Genomic DNA, 18,724 nt, shown 5'->3' on the forward strand with positions numbered 1-18,724 from the left:
TGAAGTATAGTTAATTTACAATGTTGTGTTAATTTCTGTTTTTTTAACTGTATTTTTTATTGAAGTATTTAAAAAATTTTAGTATATATATATATTTTTTTATAAAGTTAGCATTCACCTTTTTTTTTAAATTTAATTTAATTTAATTTTATTTATGGCTGTGTTGGGTCTTCGTTTCTGTGCGAGGGCTTTCTCTAGTTGTGGCAAGCGGGGGCCACTCTTCATCACGGTGCACGGGCCTCTCACTGTCGCGGCCTCTTCTGTCGCAGAGCACAGGCTCCAGACACGCAGGCTCAGCAACTGTGGCTCACGGGCTCAGCTGCTCTGCGGCATGTGGGATCCTCCCAGACCAGGGCTCGAACCCGTGTCCCCTGCATTGGCAGACAGATTCTCAACCACTGCGCCACCAGGGAAGCCCTAGTATATATTTTTTTCTATTACACCTTAAGAGTAATGTTTAGCTCATTAGCTTTTAGAGTTTAAAAAAATTTCCCTAACGTACTATGGAAAACACTATGGAGGTTCCTCAAAAAATTAAAAATAGAACTGCCATATGATCCAGCAATTCCACTTCTGGGTGTTTGCCTGAAGAAAATAAAAACACTAATTTGAAAAGATACATGCACCCCTATGTTCCTTGCAGAAAAATTCATAATAACCAAGATATGGAAGCAAACTATGTATCCATCGACAGATGAATGGATAAAGAAGACGTGGTGTATATAGACACAATGGAATACTACTCAGCCACAAAAAAGAATGATATAATGCCATTTATAATATGGATGGACCTAGAGGGTATTATGCTAAGTGAAATACGTCAGACAAACACCATATGATTTCACTTATATGTGGAATCAAAAAAAACAAACAAAACCCGCAGAAACAGATTCCTTGATACCAAGAACAAACTGGTGGTTGCTAGAGAGGAAGGGGAGGGAGGATGGGCGAAACAGGTGAAGGGGATTAAGAGGCACACACTTCCAGTTATAAAATAAATAAGTCACGGGGATGAAATATACAGAATAGGGAATATAGTCAGTAACAGTGTAACAATTTTAAATGGGGACAGATGGTAACTAGACTTATAGTGATCATCTGATAATGTATATAAATGTTGACTCACTATGTTGTACACTTGAAACTAATATAACATTGTATGCCAATTTAAAAAATTTCCCTAACATAAGAAATAAAACTATAAACTTTCCTAAAATATGAATTCTGAAGCATCCCACAAGTTTTGGCACGTAATATTTTGATTATTATACAGTTCTAAGTAGTTTTAAGTTTTCACCATGATTTTTGTCTTATTAGTTATTTAGAAATGTGATTTTGATTAAAAAACATGGGCTTAAAAATATTGTTTATTAATTTCTAACTTAATTGCACTGTGATCAATTTGGACTGTATGAAACCAGTTCTTAGAGATTTGTTGACACTTGCTTTATAAGTTAAAAACTGCACAATGAACACCTGTACACCCTCCACGCTGATGCAACAGTTGTTAATGTTCCGTGTGTTCAGAATGTCTCATTCTTCTGTGCAGGATTCTATACGAGTCTATTAAATCAAGCTTGTTACTTATGATTAAATCTTTATATCTTTAATTTTTGTCTGCTTGACCTAACAGTATTCAAACTGATGTAGCGAAATCTCCAACTCTGATCATATTTTAATGCCAATTTCTCCCTTTTCAATTTCCATATTGTATATTTCAAAATTATTTTACAACCCTCTTATAAATTTAGAATTGTTGTATCTTCTTCGTGAATTAAACACTTATCATCATGTACTGACCCTCTTTATCTCTACAAAATGGTTTTGTTTAAGAGCATATTTTATAGGACTCACTTCACTTAGAAACTAATACAACATTGTAAATCAACTATACTTCAATAAAATAAAATGTTTTTAAGTATATTTTATCTGATATTAATATAGCTTTTCCAGTTTTCTTTTTAAAATATTTGCCTGTTATACTTTTTCCCATGATTTTACTTTCAACTTTTCCATGTCCTCCTTTTGTAGCTGTGTCTCTTGAAAACAGTTATACCTGGATTTTATTTTGTTTTCTTAAATCCGTCACTCTCTAACTGGAACTGGCATGTTTAGTCGTACATTTTTGTTATAATTACTGATATATAGAAGTGGATTGGATTCTGCTGTCTTACTTTGTGCCTACTACTTGTCCTTTTTTTCCTTTCTTGCTTTTTTATTTAAAAAATATTATGTTGTTGTTTGTTTTTATTCCATTTTCCCTCACTACATTTTGTGTAGTTAGCTACTTTTAATTTTTTTTCATGTGTGCCCTCCAAAATTTTAATGTATTTTTTTTTAAACATCTTTATTAGAGTATAATTGCTTTACAATGGTGTGTTAGTTTCTGCTTTATAACAAAGTGAATCAGTTATACATATACATATATCCCCATATCTCTTCCCTCTTGCGTCTCCCTCCCACCTTCCCTAACCCACCCCTCTGGGTGATCACAAAGCACCGAGCTGATCTCCCTGTGCTATGCGGCTGCTTCCCACTAGCTATCTATTTCACATTTGGTAGTATATATATGTCCATGACACTCTGTCACTTCGTCCCATCTTACCTTTCCCTTTCCCCGTGTCCTCAAGTCCATTCTCTATGTCTGCGTCTTTAATCCTGTCCTGCCCCTAGGTTCTTCAGAACCGTTTTTTTTTTTTTTTAGATTCCATATATATGTATTAGTGTACGGTATTTGTTTTTCTCTTTCTGACTTACTTCAGTCTGTATGACAGACTCTAGGTCCATCCACCTCACTACAAATAACTTAATTTCGTTTCTTTTTATGGCTGAGTAATATTCCATTGTATATATGTGCCACATCTTCTTTATCCATTCATCTGTTGATAGACACTTAGGTTGCTTCCATGTCCTGGCTATTGTAAATAGAGCTGCAATGAACATTATGGTACATGACTCTTTTTGAATTATGGTTTTCTCAGGGTATATGCCCATTAGTGGGATTGCTAGGTCGTATGGTAGTTCTATTTTTAGTTTTTTGAGGAACCTCCATACTGTTCTCCATAGTGGCTGTATCAATTTACATTCCCACCAACAGTGCAAGAGGGTTCCCTTTTCTCCACACCCTCTCCAGCATTTGTTTGTAGATTTTTTGATGATGGCCATTCTGTTTGGTGTGAGATGACACCTCATTGTAGTTTTGATTTGCATTTCTCTAAAGATTAGTGATGTTGAGCATCCTTTCATGTGTTTGCTGGCAATCTGTATATCTTCTTTGGAGAAATGTCTATTTAGGTCTTCTGTCCATTTTTGGATTGGGTTTTTTGTTTTTCTGATATTGAGCTGCATGAGCTGCTCGTAAATTTTGGAGATTAGTCCTTTGTCAGTTGCTTCATTTGCAAATGTTTTCTCCCATTCTGAGGGTTGTCTTTTCACCTTGTTTATGTTTTTCTTTGCTGTGCAAAAGCTTTTAAGTTTCATTAGGTCCCATCTGTTTATTTTTGTTTTTATTTCAGTTTCTCTAGGAGGTGGGTCAAAAAGGATCTTGCTGTGATTTATGTCATAGCGTGTTCTGCCTATGTTTTTCTCTAAGAGTTTTAGAGTGTCTGGCCTTACATTTAGGTCTTTAATCCATTTTGAATTTATTTTTGTTATGGTGTTAGGGAGTGTTCGAATTTCATTCTTTTACATGTAGCTGTCCAGTTTTCCCAGAACCACTTATTGAAGAGGCTGTCTTTTCTCCACTGTATATGCTTGCCTCCTTTATCAAAGATAAGGTGACCGTATGTGCGTGGGTTTACCTCTGTGCTTTTTATCCTGTTCCATTGATCTATATTTATGTTTTTGTGCCAATACCATGCTATCTTGATTACTTTAGCTCTGTAGTATAGTCTGAAGTCTGGGAGCCTGATTCTTCCAGCTCCGGTTTTCTTTCTCAAGATTGCTTTTTCTATTTGGGGTCTTTTGTGTTTCCATACAAATTGTGAAATTTTTTGTTCTAGTTCTGTGGAAAATGCCAGTGGTAGTTTGATAGGGATTGCATTGAATCTGTAGGTTGCTCGGGGTAGTATAGTCATTTTCACAATGTTGATTCTTCCAATCCAAGAACATGGTATATCTCTCCATCTGTTGTATCATCTTTAATTTCTTTCATCAGTGTCTTATATTTTCCTGCATACCGGTCTTTTGTCTCCCTAGGTAGGTTTATTCCTAGGTATTTTATTCTTTTTATTGCAATAGTAAATGGGAGTGTTTCCTTAATTTCTCTTTCAGATTTTTCATCATTACTGTATAGGAATGCAAGAGATTTCTGTGCGTTAATTTTGTATCCTGCTGTTTTACCAAATTCATTGATTAGCTCTAGTAGTTTTCTGGTGGCATCTTTAGGATTCTCTATGTATAGTATCATGTCATCTGCAAACAGTGACAGCTTTACTTCTTCTTTTCCAATTTTGATTCCTTTTGTTTCTTTTTCTTCTCTGGTTGCTGTGGCTAAAACTTCCAAAACTATGTTGAATAATAGTGGTAAGAGTGGGCAACCTTCTCTTGTTCCTGATCTTAGAGGAATTGGTTTCAGTTTTTCACCATTGAGAAAGATGTTGGCTGTGGGTTTGTCATATATGGCCTTTATTATGTTGAGGTAGGTTCCCTCTATACCTGCTTTCTGGAGAGTTTTTATCATAGATGGGTGTTGAATTTTGTCAAAAGCTTTTTCTGCATCTATTGAGATGATCATATGGTTTTGCACCTTCAATTTGTTAATATGGTGTATCACATTGATTGATTTGCATATATTGAAGAATTCTTTCATTCCTGGGATAAACCCCACTGGATCATGGTGTATGACCCTTTTAATACGCTGTTGGATTCTGTTTGCTAGTATTTTGTTGAGAATTTTTGCATCTATGTTCATCAGTGATATCGGCCTGTAGTTTTCTTTCTTTGTGGCTTCTTGGTCTGGTTTTGGTATCAGGGTGATGGTGGCATCCTAGAATGAGTTTGGGAGAATTCCCCCCTCTGCTATATTTTGGAAGAATTTGATAAGGATAGGTGTTAGCTCTTCTCTAAATGTTTGATAGAATTCGCCTGTGAAGCCATCTGGTCCTGGGTTTTGTTTGTTGGAAGATTTTTAATCACAGTTTTAATTTCAGTGCTTGTGATTGGTCTGTTGATATTTTCTATTTCTTCCTGGTTCAGTCCCGGAAGGTTGTGCTTTTCTAAGAATTTGTCCATTTCTTCCAAATTGTCCATTTTATTGGCAAATAGTTGCTTGTAGTAATCTCTCATGATCCTTTGTATTTCTGCAGTGTCAGTTGTTACTTCTCCCTTTTCATTTCTAATTCTATTGGTTTGAGTCTTCTCCTTTTTTTTCTTTTTTTGATGAGTCTGGCTAATGGTTTATCAATTTTGTTTATCTTCTCAAAGAACCAGCTTTTAGTTTTATTGATCTTTGCTATAGGTTTCTTCATTTCTTTTTTATTTATTTCTGATCTGATCTTTATGATTTCTTTCCTTCTGCTAACTTTGGGGTTTGTTTTTGTCCTTCTTTCTCTAATTGCTTTAGGTGTAAGATTATGTTCTTTATTTGAGATTTTTCTTGTTTCTTGAGGTAGGCTTGTATTGCTATAAACTTCCCTCTTAGAACTGCTTTTGCTGCATCCCATAGGTTTTGGGTTGCCGTGTTTTCATTGTCATTTGTTTCTAGGTATTTTTTGATTTCCTCTTTGATTTCTTCAGTGATCTCTTGGTTATTTAGTAGTGTACTGTTTAGCCTCCATGTGTTTGTATTTTTTACAGATTTTTTCCTGTAACTGATATCTAGTCTCATAGCATTGTGGTCAGAAAAGATACTTGAAAGGATTTCAATTTTCTTAAATTTACCAAGGCTTGATTTGTGACCCAAGATATGATCTATCCTGGGGAATGTTCCATGAGCACTTGAGAGGAAAGTGTATTCTGTTGTTTTTGGTGGAATGTCTTATAAATGTCAATTAAGTCCATCTTGTTTAATGTATCATTTAAAGCTTGTGTTTCCTTATTTATTTTCATTTTGGATGATCTGTCCATTGGTGAAAGTGCGGTGTTAAAGTCCCCTAGTATGATTGTGTTACTGTCGATTTCCCCTTTTATGGCTGTTCGCATTTGCCTTATGTGTTGAGGTGCTCTTATGTTGGGTGCATAAATATTTACAATTGTTATATCTTCTTCTTGGATTGATCCCTTGATCATTATGTAGTGTCCTTCTTTGTCTCTTGTAATAGTCTTTATTTTAAAGTCTATTTTTTCTCATATGAGAATTGCCACTCCAGCTTTCTTTTGATTTCCATTTTCATGAATATCTTTTCCATCCCCTCACTTTCAGTCTGTATGTGTCCCTAGGTCTGAAGTGTGTCTCTTGCAGACAGCATGTATACAGGTCTTGTTTTTGTATCCATTCAGCCAGTCTATGTCTTTTGGTTAAATCATTTAATCCATTTACATTTAAGGTAGTTATCGATATGTATGTTCTTAATGTATTTTTAAAAGAGTCTTCAATAGCCTAACCACCAGCCCAAACAACACAAATTCCTAGAACATTTTAATTCCATTCACTTCCCCATGACATATTATTGCCCCTTTTTTCAGTGCTGTTTTTTTTTCCCTTTAAAGCTCAAGGCTTCGTTTTTTAATAACAAAAGATAATTTTATTGTTCAATGTCTTTTCTCATGTTTAAATAATTAATATTTATTAATACTTATATTTATAGTCTTAGTACAACTTGTTTTTTCTGTTAAAGCCACCAATGGCCAAATGTTTTATTTTCATAGCTTTGTTAACAAGTACAGCTTTTTGGTAACCCCACAAATTTGATGTTACTATTATTTAAAAGTACAACACTTATTTAGATTTACCTAAATATTGACAATTTTTTAATCATCTACTATTCTTGCATCACAGCCTTCCTTCTGTGGTCTTTATTTTCCTTAATGCACATATTTTTTTTTTTTTTATCCTGGGGCCCCTGCATTAGGAGCACAGAGTCTTTTTTAAAATTAATTAATTAATTAATTAATTAGGCTGCCTTGGGTCTTAGTTGCAGCATGAGGGACCTTCGTTGTGGTGCATGCGCTTCTCTCTAGTTGTGGTGCACAGGCTCCAGAGCGTGTGGGCTCAGTAGTTGTGGTGTGTGGGCTTAGTTGTCCTGGGGCATGGGATCTTAGTTCCCCTACCAGGGATCTAACCCATGTCCTCTGCATTGGAAGGCAATTCTTAACCACTGGACCACCAGGGAAGTCCCTGAAGTACATACTTTAGAAGTTCCTTTAGCAAAGGTCTTTTTGTGATGACCTATTGTTTTTGTCTTTCTAAATTGCCTTTGTTTCACCATTTTTATTTTTTATAAATTTATTTATTTATTTTTGGCTGCATTGGGTCTTTGTTGCTGCACACAGGCTTTCTTTAGTTGTGGTGAGCTGGGGCTACTCTTCGTTGTGGTGTGCAGGCTTCTCATTGCGGTGGCTTCTCTTATTGTGGAGCATGGGCTTTAGGTGCGAGGGCTTCAGTAGTTGTGGTGCATGGGCTCAGTAGCGGTGTGTGGGCTTAGTTGCTCCATGGCATGTGGGATCTTTCTGGACCAGGGCTCGAACTTGTGTCCCCTGCATTGGTAGGCAGATTCTTAACCACTGCACCACCAGGGAAACCCCCATTATTTTTGAAAGACAGTTTTGCTAAGTTGGCAAAATTTTATTCCCACTATTTAAAATGTTCTCAATAGTTTTGTGGCTTCTACTACTGCTACTGATTATTCAGCTGCCAGCCTAATTATAGTTTCTCTACAGATGTCCTACTCTTTATTTCTGGCTGCTTTTAAGCTTTCTTCATCCTGGTGTTCTGCATTCCCCTACACCATTCCAACTGCTGTTTCTTTCTATTTATTCTGACTGTTATACCTTGTCTTTTCTTCATCTTTTAATTCATGTCTCTCATAAGTTCTTGAAAATGATCTTACCTTTATGTCTTTGAATACTGTCTCTCATTTGTTATTTCTATTTCATCTTTCTAGAATTCCACTTAGCTATAGGTTAGATCTTTCCAATCTGTTCTGTCTCTAAACTTCTTATATTTATTTATCTTTTTTGCATTCTGAGTAATTTCTTCAGCTTTATTTTTCCAGTTCATTATGTTTCTCTTCAGATGTGTCTGTTGATCTGTTTAATCCATCCACTGAGTTTTACAAGTTATCTTTTTACTTTGAAAATTGTCAAATTCACAGAATATTATAAAGATCAGAGAACCATGAATAAATACTGGTATATCTTTTATCTAGATCAGTGGTCCCCAACTTTTCACCAGGGACTGGTTTCGTGGAAGACAATTTTTCCATGGACGGGGGGTGTGGGGCAATGGTTCAGGTGGTAACGTGAGCGATGGGGAGCAGCAGATAAAGCTTTGCTGGCTCTCCCGCTGCTCACCTCCTGCTGTGCAGCCCTGTTCCTAACAGGTACTGGTCCTTGGCCCAGGGGTGAGGGACCGCTGATCTAGATGGTTCTCCACCTGTTACCATCTCACTACTCTGTGTGAGTGTACACATATATACATATATATATCTATATACACACATATATATGCATACACACACTTTACTTCCTTTTAGGAAACCATCTGAAAGTAGGTTGCAGCCACCATGCATGTTACTCTTTTTTTTTTTTTGTGGGTTTATTCAGGCATATTCCACTCTAATTTTTGTTGTTGTTGTTTTGTTTTTTTTGTTTTGTTTTGTTTGTTTGTTTTTTTATACTGCAGGTTCTTATTAGGCATCAATTTTATACACATCAGTGTATACATGTCAATCCCAATCGCCCAATTCAGCACAATACTATCTCCACCCCACCGCAGTTTTCCCCCCTTGGTGTCCATATGTCCATTCTCTACATCTGTGTCTCAACTTCTGCCCTGCAAACCGGCTCATCTGTACCATTTTTCTAGGTTCCACATACATGCGTTAATATACGATATTTGTTTTTCTCTTTCTGACTTACTTCACTCTGTATGACAGTCTCTAGATCCATCCACATCTCAACAAATGACTCAATTTCGTTCCTTTTTATGGCTGAGTAATATTCCATTGTATATATGTACCACCACTTCTTTATCCATTTGTCTGTTGATGGGCATTTAGGTTGCTTCCATGACCTGACTATTGTAAATAGTGCTGCAATGAACATTCGGGTGCATGTGTCTTTTTGAATTACGGTTTTCTCAGGGTATATGCCCAGTAGTGGGATTGCTGGGTCATATGGTAATTCTATTTTTAGTTTTTTAAGGAACCTCCATATTGTTCTCCATAGTGGCTGTATCAATTTACATTCCCACCAACAGTGCAAGAGGGTTCCCTTTTCTCCACACCCTCTCCAGCATTTGTTGTTTGTAGATTTTCTGATGATGCCCATTCTAACTGGTGTGAGGTGATACATCATTGTAGTTTTGATTTGCATTTCTCTAATAATTAGTGATGTTGAGCAACTTTTCATGTGCTTCATGGCCGTCTGTATGTCTTCTTTGGAGAACTGTCTATTTAGGTCTTCTGCCCATTTTTGGATTGGGGTGTTTGTTTCTTTAATATTGAGCTGAATGAGCTGTTTATATATTTTGGAGATTAATCCTTTGTCCGTTGATTCATTTGCAAATATTTTCTCCCATTCTGAGGGTTGTCTTTTCGTCTTGTTTATGGTTTCCTTTGCTGTGCAAAAGCTTTGAAGTTTCATTAGGTCCCATTTGTTTATTTTTGTTTTTATTTCCATGACTCTAGGAGGTGGATCAAAAAAGATCTTGCTGTGATTTATGTCAAAGAGTGTTCTTCTTATGCTTTCCTCTAAGAGTTTTATAGTGTGCAGTCTTACATTTAGGTCTCGAATCCATTTTGAGTTCATTTTTGTGTATGGTGTTAGGGAATATTCTAATTTCATTCTTTTACATGTAGCTGTCCAGTTTTCCCAGCACCACTTATTGAAGAGACTGTCTTTTCTCCATTGTATATCTTTGCCTCCTTTGTCATAGATTAGTTGACCATAGGTGCGTGGGTTTATCTCTGGGCTTTCTATCTTGTTCCATTGATCTATGTTTGTGTTTTTGTGCCAGTACCATATTGTCTTAATTACTGTAGATTTGTAGTATAGTCTGAAGTCAGGGAGTCTGATTCCTCCAGCTCTGTTTTTTTCCCTCAAGACTGCTTTGGCTATTCGGGGTCTTTTGTGTGTCCATACAAATTTTAAGATGATTTGTTCTAGCTCCATAAAAAATGCCATTGGTAATTGGATAGGGATTGCATTGAATCTGTAGATTGCTTTGGGCAGTATAGTCATTTTCACAATGTTGATTCTTCCAATCCAAGAACATGGTATATCTCTCCATCTGTTGGTATCATCTTTAATTTCTTTCATCAGTGTCTTATAGTTTTCTGCATACAGGTCTTTTGTCTCCCTAGGTAGGTTTATTCCTAGGTATTTTATTCTTTTTGTTGCAATGGTAAATGGGAGTGTTTCCATAATTTCTCTTTCAGATTTTTCATCATTAGTGTATAGGAATGCAAGAGATTTCTGTGCATTAATTTTGTATCCTGCAACTTTACCATATTCATTAATTAGCTCTAGCAGTTTTCTGGTGGCAGTTTTAGGATTCTCTATGTATAATATCATGTCATCCACAAACAGTGACAGTTTTACTTCTTCTTTTCCAATTTGTATTCCTTTTATTTCTTTTTCTTCTCTGATTGCCGTGGCTATGACTTCCAGAACTATGTTGAATAATAGTGGTGAGAGTGGACATCCTTGTCTCGTTCCTGATCTTAGAGGAAATGCTTTCAGTTTTTCACCATTGAGAATGATGTTTGCTGTGGGTTTGTCATATATGGCCTTTATTATGTTGAGGTAGGTTCCCTCTATGCCCACTTTCTGGAGAGTTTTTATCATAAATGGGTGTTGAATTTTGTCAAAAGCTTTTTCTGCATCTATTGAGATGATCATATGGTTTTTCTTCTTCAATTTGTTAATATGGTGTATCACATTGATTGATTTGCGTATATTGAAGAATCCTTGGATCCCTGGGATAAATCCCACTTGATCGTGGTGTATGATCCTTTTAATGTGTTGTTGGATTCTGTTTGCTAGTATTTTGTTGAGGATTTTTGCATCTATATTCATCAGTGATATTGGTCTGTAATTTTCTTTCTTTGTAGTGTCTTTGTCTGGTTTTGGTATCAGGGTGATGGTGGCCTCATAGAATGAGTTTGGGAGTGTGCCTTCCTCTGCAATTTTTTGGAAGAGTTTGAGAAGGATAGGTGTTAGCTCTTCTCTAAATGTTTGATAGAATTCACCTGTGAAGCCATCTGGTCCTGGACTTTTGTTTGTTGGAAGATTTTAATCACAGTTTCAATTTCATTGCTTGTGATTGGTCTGTTCATATTTTCTGTTTCTTCCTGGTTCAGTCTTGGAAGGTTATACCTTTCTAAGAATTTGTCCATTTCTTCCAGGTTGTCCATTTTATTGGCATAAAGTTGCATGTAGTAGTCTCTTAGGATGCTTTGTATTTCTGCAGTTTGTGTTTTAACTTCTCCTTTTTCATTTCTGATTTTATTGATTTGAGTCCTCTCCCTCTTTTTCTTGATGAGTCTGGCTAATGGCTTATCAATTTTGTTTATCTTCTGAAAGAACCAGCTTTTAGTTTTATTGATCTTTGCTATTGTTTTCTTTGTTTCTATTTCATTTATTTCTGCTGTGATCTTTATGATTTCTTTCCTTCTGCTAACTTTGGGTTTTGTTTGTCCTTCTTTCTCTAGTTTCTTTAGGTGTAAGGTTAGATTGTTTACTTGAGATTTTTCTTGTTTCTTTAGGTAGGCTTGTATAGCTATAAACTTCCCTCTTAGAACTGCTTTTGCTGCATCCCATAGGTTTTGGGTCGTCGTGTTTTCATTGTCATTTGTCTCTCGGTATTTTTTGATTTCCTCTTTGATTTCTTCAGTGATCTCTTGGTTATTTAGTAACGTATTGTTTAGCCTCCATGTGTTTGCCTTTTTTACGTTTTTTTCCCTGTAATTCATTTCTAATCTCATAGCATTGTGGTCAGAAAAGATACTTGATATGATTTCAATTTTCTTAAATTTCCTGAGGCTTGATTTGTGACCCAAGATGTGATCTATCCTGGAGAATGTTCTGTGTGCACTTGAGAAGAACGTGTAATCTGCTGTTTTTGGATGGAATGTCCTATAAATATCAATTAAATCTATCTGGTCTATTGTATCATTTAAAGCTTCTGTTTCCTTATTTATTTTCATTTTCGATGATCTGTCCACTGGTGTAGGTGAGGTGTTAAAGTCCCCCACTATTATTGTGTTACTGTCAATTTCCTCTTTTATGGCTGTTAGCAGTTGCCTTATGTATTGAGGTGCTCCTATGTTGGGTGCATATATATTTATAATTGTTATATCTTCTTCTTGGATTGATCCCTTGATCATTATGTAGTGTCCTTCTTTGTCTCTTGTAACATTCTTTACTTTAAAGTCTATTTTATCTGATATGAGTATAGCTACTCCAGCTTTCTTTTGATTTCCATTTGCATGGAATATCTTTTTCCATCCCCTCACTTTCAGTCTGTATGTGTCCCTAGGTCAAAAGTGGGTCTCTTGTAGACAGCATATATATGGGTCTTGCTTTTGTATCCATTCAGCAAGCCTGTGTCTTTCGATTGGAGCATTTAATCCATTCACGTTTAAGGTAATTATCGATATGTATGTTCCTATGACCATTTTCTTAATTGTTTTGGGTTTGTTTTTGTAGGTCCTTTTCTTCTCTTGTGTTTCCCACTTAGAGAAGTTCCTTTAGCATTTGTTGTAGAGCTGGTTTGGTGGTGCTGAATTCTCTTAGCTTTTGCTTGTCTGTAAAGCTTTTGATTTCTCCATCAAATCTAAATGAGATCCTTGCCGGGTAGAGTAATCTTGGTTGTAGGTTCTTCCCTTTCATCACTTTAAGTATATCATGTCACTCTCTTCTGGCTTGTAGAGTTTCTGCTGAGAAATCAGCTGTTAACCTTATGGGAGTTCCCTTGTATGTTATTTGTTGTTTTTCCCTTGCTGCTTTCAATAATTTTTCTTTGTCTTTAATTTTTGCCATTTTGATTACTATGTGTCTCAGCGTGTTTCTTCTTGGGTTTATCCTGTATGGGACTCTCTGCGCTTCCTGGACTTGGGTGGCTATTTCCTTTCCCATGTTAGGGAAGTTTTCGACTATAATCTCTTCAAATATTTTCTCTGGCTTTTTCTCTCTCTCTTCTCCTTCTGGGACCCCTATAATGTGAATGTTGTTGCGTTTAATGTTGTCCCAGATGTCTCTTAGGCTGTCTTCATTTCTTTTCATTCTTTTTTCTTTAGTCTGTTCTGCAGCAGTGAATTCCACCATTCTGTCTTCCAGTTCACTTATCCGTTCTTCTGCCTCAGTTATTCTGCTATTGATTCCTTCTAGTGTAGTTTTCATTTCAGTTATTGTATTGGTCATCTCTGTTTGTTTGTTCTTTAATTCTTCTAGGTCTTTGTTAATCATTTCTTGCATCTTCTCAATCTTTGCCTCCATTCTTATTCCGAGGTCCTGGATCATCTTCACTATCATTATTCTGAATTCTTTTTCTGGAAGGTTGCCTATCTCCATTTCATTTAGTTGTTTTTCTTGGGTTTTTTCTTGTTCCTTCATCTGATATATAGCCCTCTGCCTTTTCATCTAGTCTATCTTTCTGTAACTGTGGGTTTTGGTCCACAGGCTGCAGGATTGTAGTTTTTCTTGCTTCTGCTGTCTGTCCTCTGGTGGTTGAGGCTATCTAAGAGGCTTGATGTGAGGCTCTGGTGGTGGGTCCATGTTACTCTTAAATACTTCAGCATACCGCTCTCAAGAAAAAAGACATTCTCTCACACAAACATGATACTATTACCACACATAAGGAAATTCACATGAATCAATAATATTACCCAGCATATTGTTCATGCTCAAATTTCCCCAATTATCCCCCAAATGTCATTAATATAAGCTTTTTTTCCTAATCTAGGATCCAATCAATGTTCACACCACTACATTTGGCTGTTATGTCTCTGTAGTTTCTCCAATTCTAGGACACTACCTCACATCCCTCTGCTGTTCATGACATTGAAACCGAGGAAGAATATAGGCCGGCTGTTCTGAAGAACATCCCATATTCTGGAGTGTCCAATGGTTTCCTCATTATTAGACTTGGGTCAAACATCTCCAGCCAGAATCCCACATGGGTGATACTGTATCTCCCCCTGCCTCCCCTCAGGAGACACATAGTGTCAGATCCTGGTTACAGTGGCTACGGCCATATCTCACCATGTAAAGGCACATTTCCCCTCTGTCATTAATAAATATGTGAGGGGTTCTGTGGGACTGTAAATAGCCTGCCCCCCAACTTGTCACCCACTGGTTTTAGCATTCCTTGATCCTTGCCTGACTCAGTTATTACAATAGGGATTACAAATTGGTAATTTTCTAATTCTACCACTTTTTCTTTACTTATTAGCTAGTATACGTCTATAAGAAAGAACTTTTCCTCCCTTCCTCTCTTTTTGGGTCTCTAGATAGATTTGTGGATTTTTAAAATTCAATGTTGTAATCCATTACCATCATTAGTCTTTCTGATGTTCAAATTGTTCAAAATTGGGCCAGTGGGAACCCTTTCAAGACAACTCCTTTGTCCTTTTGACATGACAGTTTTTGCTACTTTCTTGCTTTCTGGCATAACAAATGTTCCAGGCTCACATTGTACTTTCCCTGTTACAGCCTAGGATTAGTTATTTCTCCAAGAAACCTGGTTCCTTTTAGTGGGGAATGATACTTAGAAACCAAGATCTGGTTATCAGGTCCGCTCATTGCCACTGGGGTGTCCCATTGGTTGTTTTATTTCAACACTTAGATTTTCTATTTTAAAAAACTCTTATTTGATTGTTTTCAGATCAACCTGGTCATTTTTTATTATCTCTCGTTCCCTCAAATTATATTTTATTATCATGTAGTGGTAGATTTTGTCCAAATAGGATAGAGAAGAGGGAGAAAAGGAGGAGGAGGAAGGGGGCACATTCATTTATCAAGTAATACCAAGCAGGTAATACCTTTGCAACTGGCGCAGGGGCTGCTGCAGATCTGCAGAGCTGAGTCTGTAGCACTTTGCTTTGATGTTTATTGGTGGATATTTGTTGATTGCACCTAGGAAGAAAAAAAAATATGTGAGGGGACTCTTATTCACAGCAATTAACATTACAGCAATCTGCTCTGCATGCAAATTGTCCCTTCACTCTTTTCAACATCCATCAGAGGAAGACACCAACTAAGGTGGCCATATGAGATGAAAGCAGATTTCTCAGGGTAGTCTCTAAAATAGGGTTTAGAAAATGCATGACTGTCAAATTTATAGGTGGAAAAGTCACCTTACTTTTCCATAAGTTTCCCTTAGCTGCTAAAGTCCATCAAACGTTAGAGGAGAAATCACAAGCCCATCCTAACAGTCTAGCCTCTGACATGAACTAATCAGAATAGTTATTTTTTACTTGCTCCTTTGGAATATTAAAATGCAAAGGGAAAAGGATATTTCCTTTATGGTCTCCATATCATTAACAACAACAGTAACCACAGTGCCATCTTGGGTTTAATTCATTATAATTCATTTCATCTGAAGTATACAATTTTTCATATATGAAAGCATGCCTCTTCCCACACCAGTTAAACATTAAAAAACCATTTTTTGATGAGAAACTTTAAAAAATACATTATTATTTCCTTGAAGCATTTAATTTAATTGTGTGTTAAACACGATTAAATCTTTTCCTGGTGGTCCCAGGTCGTCATAAGTAGCAAGTTGGTCCTGGGCTGTGATCCAGCACTACCTTCTGAGCTGCTATTGTAGATTGGGCTGTGTGTTTCTAGACTGAGTGGCCAAGACTGTGATGTTTCCTTTATGAATATCTGATTTTTAATTATCTGTCTTAACTCTAAGGTTGTCAGTCAGTAGTTTTGCATAGAAAATATGTCGATTCTGATGTGAACTGTGTCTGATAGCCAATTCTGTCACAGTAGTGTGATAAAAAAGAGTCACTTAGAGAGGGAGCTAGACTGGGATGCCTAGGAGGGTAAGGACCACATCTGTTTTGGTCCCTCCTTGATACCCCATACCTCAACAGTGAGTGGCTCAGAGTAGGTACCTAATACATACATGTTAATGTTGAGGGGTGAGTGTGGGTCTGGGGACCTGCTATTGAATGGAGCATGTAGGATTGAATATGATTATGTTAAAGTCTTTTCAACTTTTTGTACTTTCACAGCTATAGTTTAAAGATTGGAGATTTCTAGATAGTTAAAGTCTTAGAAAACTTTAAACCCCAAATAATTCTTCTTAAAACATCTCCTCTTCTTTCCGTGGGTGATGGAGGGGGTGTCATTTATCTAATCATATAGTTTGACTAGTTACCATGAAATACCACTGAGAATTTTGCTGAGCTGGGGAAGGAAATTCCATCTTAACTTCCTTTCAACTTTCTGCCTCATAAGGAGTATTTCTTTACAAGTTGCTGAGAGTCTTTCATGGTGTTCTTTTGTTTTACCCTTACAAATGCCTTGTGATTTCTTTTTTCAGAATGACCCCTGGCCTTCATTTATTATTTCCCTTATTTATTTCCAGCTCCTCTTTCTGGATCCTATTCCAGAACCCATCCACACAAATTTCATTCTGGGAGGACCTGCTCCTATACCAGTATTTCTCAATCTATAATGTACATATGAATCGCATGGGGATTTTGATAAAATGCAAATTCTGGAACAAAATGTCTGGGTTGGGGCCTGCAATTCTGCATTTTTCACAAGTTCCCAGGTGATGCTGGGATGTTGGTCCTAGACTCACACCTAGAGTAGCAGAGGACCAGAGGACATGACATTAGTCCTGCCAACCATTTCCCAAGGCTCCTCAGACCTCCCTGACCCTGACTAGTCCGTGTCTTTGCAGCCTTAATTGGTCTCACCATGAATGTCAGTGACAAGTTTGAGACACAGTCAGAATTTTCCTTAAGCTACACTGGGTGCCCTTTAGCCTGTGTGTTCACTTTCCTTTATCTGTACTCCAAAAGGAAATTCACCACAAAAATGATCAGAAATCTGACAGTGCTTTTCTTCAACCTCCAGAGTCATATCAGGACATAGCTTCTCTTAATCCATCCTGTTGCATTCAAAATTAATTGCATACTTTCAAGGCAAGCTCACTCCAAGAAATACAGCCCACTTTTCTTTTTCATGGGCACCAGTTACACTAATTACTGGCATCATAAAAACTCATTAACAAAGCTAAGAAAGTTTTGCAAGGATGTATCTTTTATTCTGACAGGTAAAATGGTATCTCCTAATACTTCAAATTCTGCCTTTGGAACTTGTAAAAGCAAAGCCAAGGATTGTTGAATTTTTCTCTGGCTCTCTCTTTTGGGGTGTTAACCGGTCAAACTTTCCATCAAAGGGCAACGTGATAATGTTACATGCCAAGGGTTTCTACTTTGTAGCTAACATCCAGGCTGTGACATCACACCCCCAGACTGTGCTGCTCCATGTAGACAGATATGCGAGCAACTGCTTGTTATGATTGTTTCTCCATAGGAACCAGAAGCATAAAAAAAAATGAGCCAGAAAATTCAATGCTTAGAAATCAGAGGCTTCCTCCCTCCACATCCATCATTACATATTTTCCTTGCTGACCCTGCAGACAGCAACTCTGTCTTGAAGACAGAGGTTTCCAAGAATCCATGTCAACTCATCAGCCCTTCTTTGGGGAATACCAAGTATACTCTTAATGTGTAAGAAAGAACAGATTTTATGACTTACGCCTGACTGAGCTTATAAAGGCCTTCACAAACTTCACACCATATCTATGGTCAGGCTTATGAATGCGGCCAAGCTGGACCAAGTGGTGATCCAAAGGGTAGCTGGCTAGATCTTCCAGTTCCTGGTCGTTCCAAGAAGGGCCAAGAGAAAACACAAATAAGGCATAACCTTGACACTTGGCTCTCAAGGATTCTTTCTTTAAGGTTTCCCTATCCAAGTGACTGGTTTCCCCAGCAGATATCACAAAAATGACTTTATTTCTTCTCAGATTGGGTGTACTCAAGAAGACATTGTTCAGAGTCCACTGTAAGGCATGACCAATAAAAGCATCTCCATTGAGCTGCTGAACTGATTCTTCCACGTGCCTCTTCATGAGGCGTTTACTCTTGTAGGTGGTAAGGTTGAATTCACTTCTAACGGGACTCCTCTGAGTGTTGGGTAGGAAGTGGGGGGGAGCGTGGCTTAATAGGGCCACCCGGTCTCCAGTGACAGAGGTCTCAGGCTCTGGGGTGATTTCAAAGTGATCTAACAGTGCTCCCAGGAAGCCTCTTATCTCTTCAAATTCTGCATTTCCCACATGCCGGGAGCCATCCAGAAGGAAAGCAGCGTCCATGTAAGATTGCACAGCGAGTGGTCTGGATTGGTCGCAAGAAGCATCCGGCTTGCATACATCTGCAGACCAAAAGTCACTTAGGGTTACTAAACAGAAACGGACAGAAAAGGAAGAGATAGCATCTCAAACATTTCAACATTTGGAAGCTGCATAATCTTTGATGTTAAAGTAGTAACTAAATGACTTTGAGGTTAGCAACAGGAAGATTTCCTAGTACATGGT

General features: G+C 37.2%; 1 protein-coding gene across 1 annotated transcript in view; it reads right to left on the reverse strand.

The window, feature by feature from the left end:
• COL6A6 (collagen type VI alpha 6 chain) overlaps window positions 1-18,724 on the reverse strand; it is a 174,339-nt gene that overhangs the window by 8,013 nt on the left and 147,602 nt on the right. The window contains exons 34-35 of the mRNA XM_082392853.1: window positions 17,890-18,561; window positions 15,144-15,237 (exon numbers count right to left, since the gene is read on the reverse strand). Coding sequence (XP_082248979.1) covers window positions 15,144-15,237; window positions 17,890-18,561 — 766 coding nt within the window. The remainder of the gene's footprint in view (window positions 1-15,143; window positions 15,238-17,889; window positions 18,562-18,724) is intronic.

The sequence above is a fragment of the Balaenoptera borealis genome (genome assembly GCF_965194805.1).
Source record: "Balaenoptera borealis genome assembly, chromosome: 5".
In the NCBI taxonomy this organism is placed as follows: domain Eukaryota; kingdom Metazoa; phylum Chordata; class Mammalia; order Artiodactyla; family Balaenopteridae; genus Balaenoptera; species Balaenoptera borealis.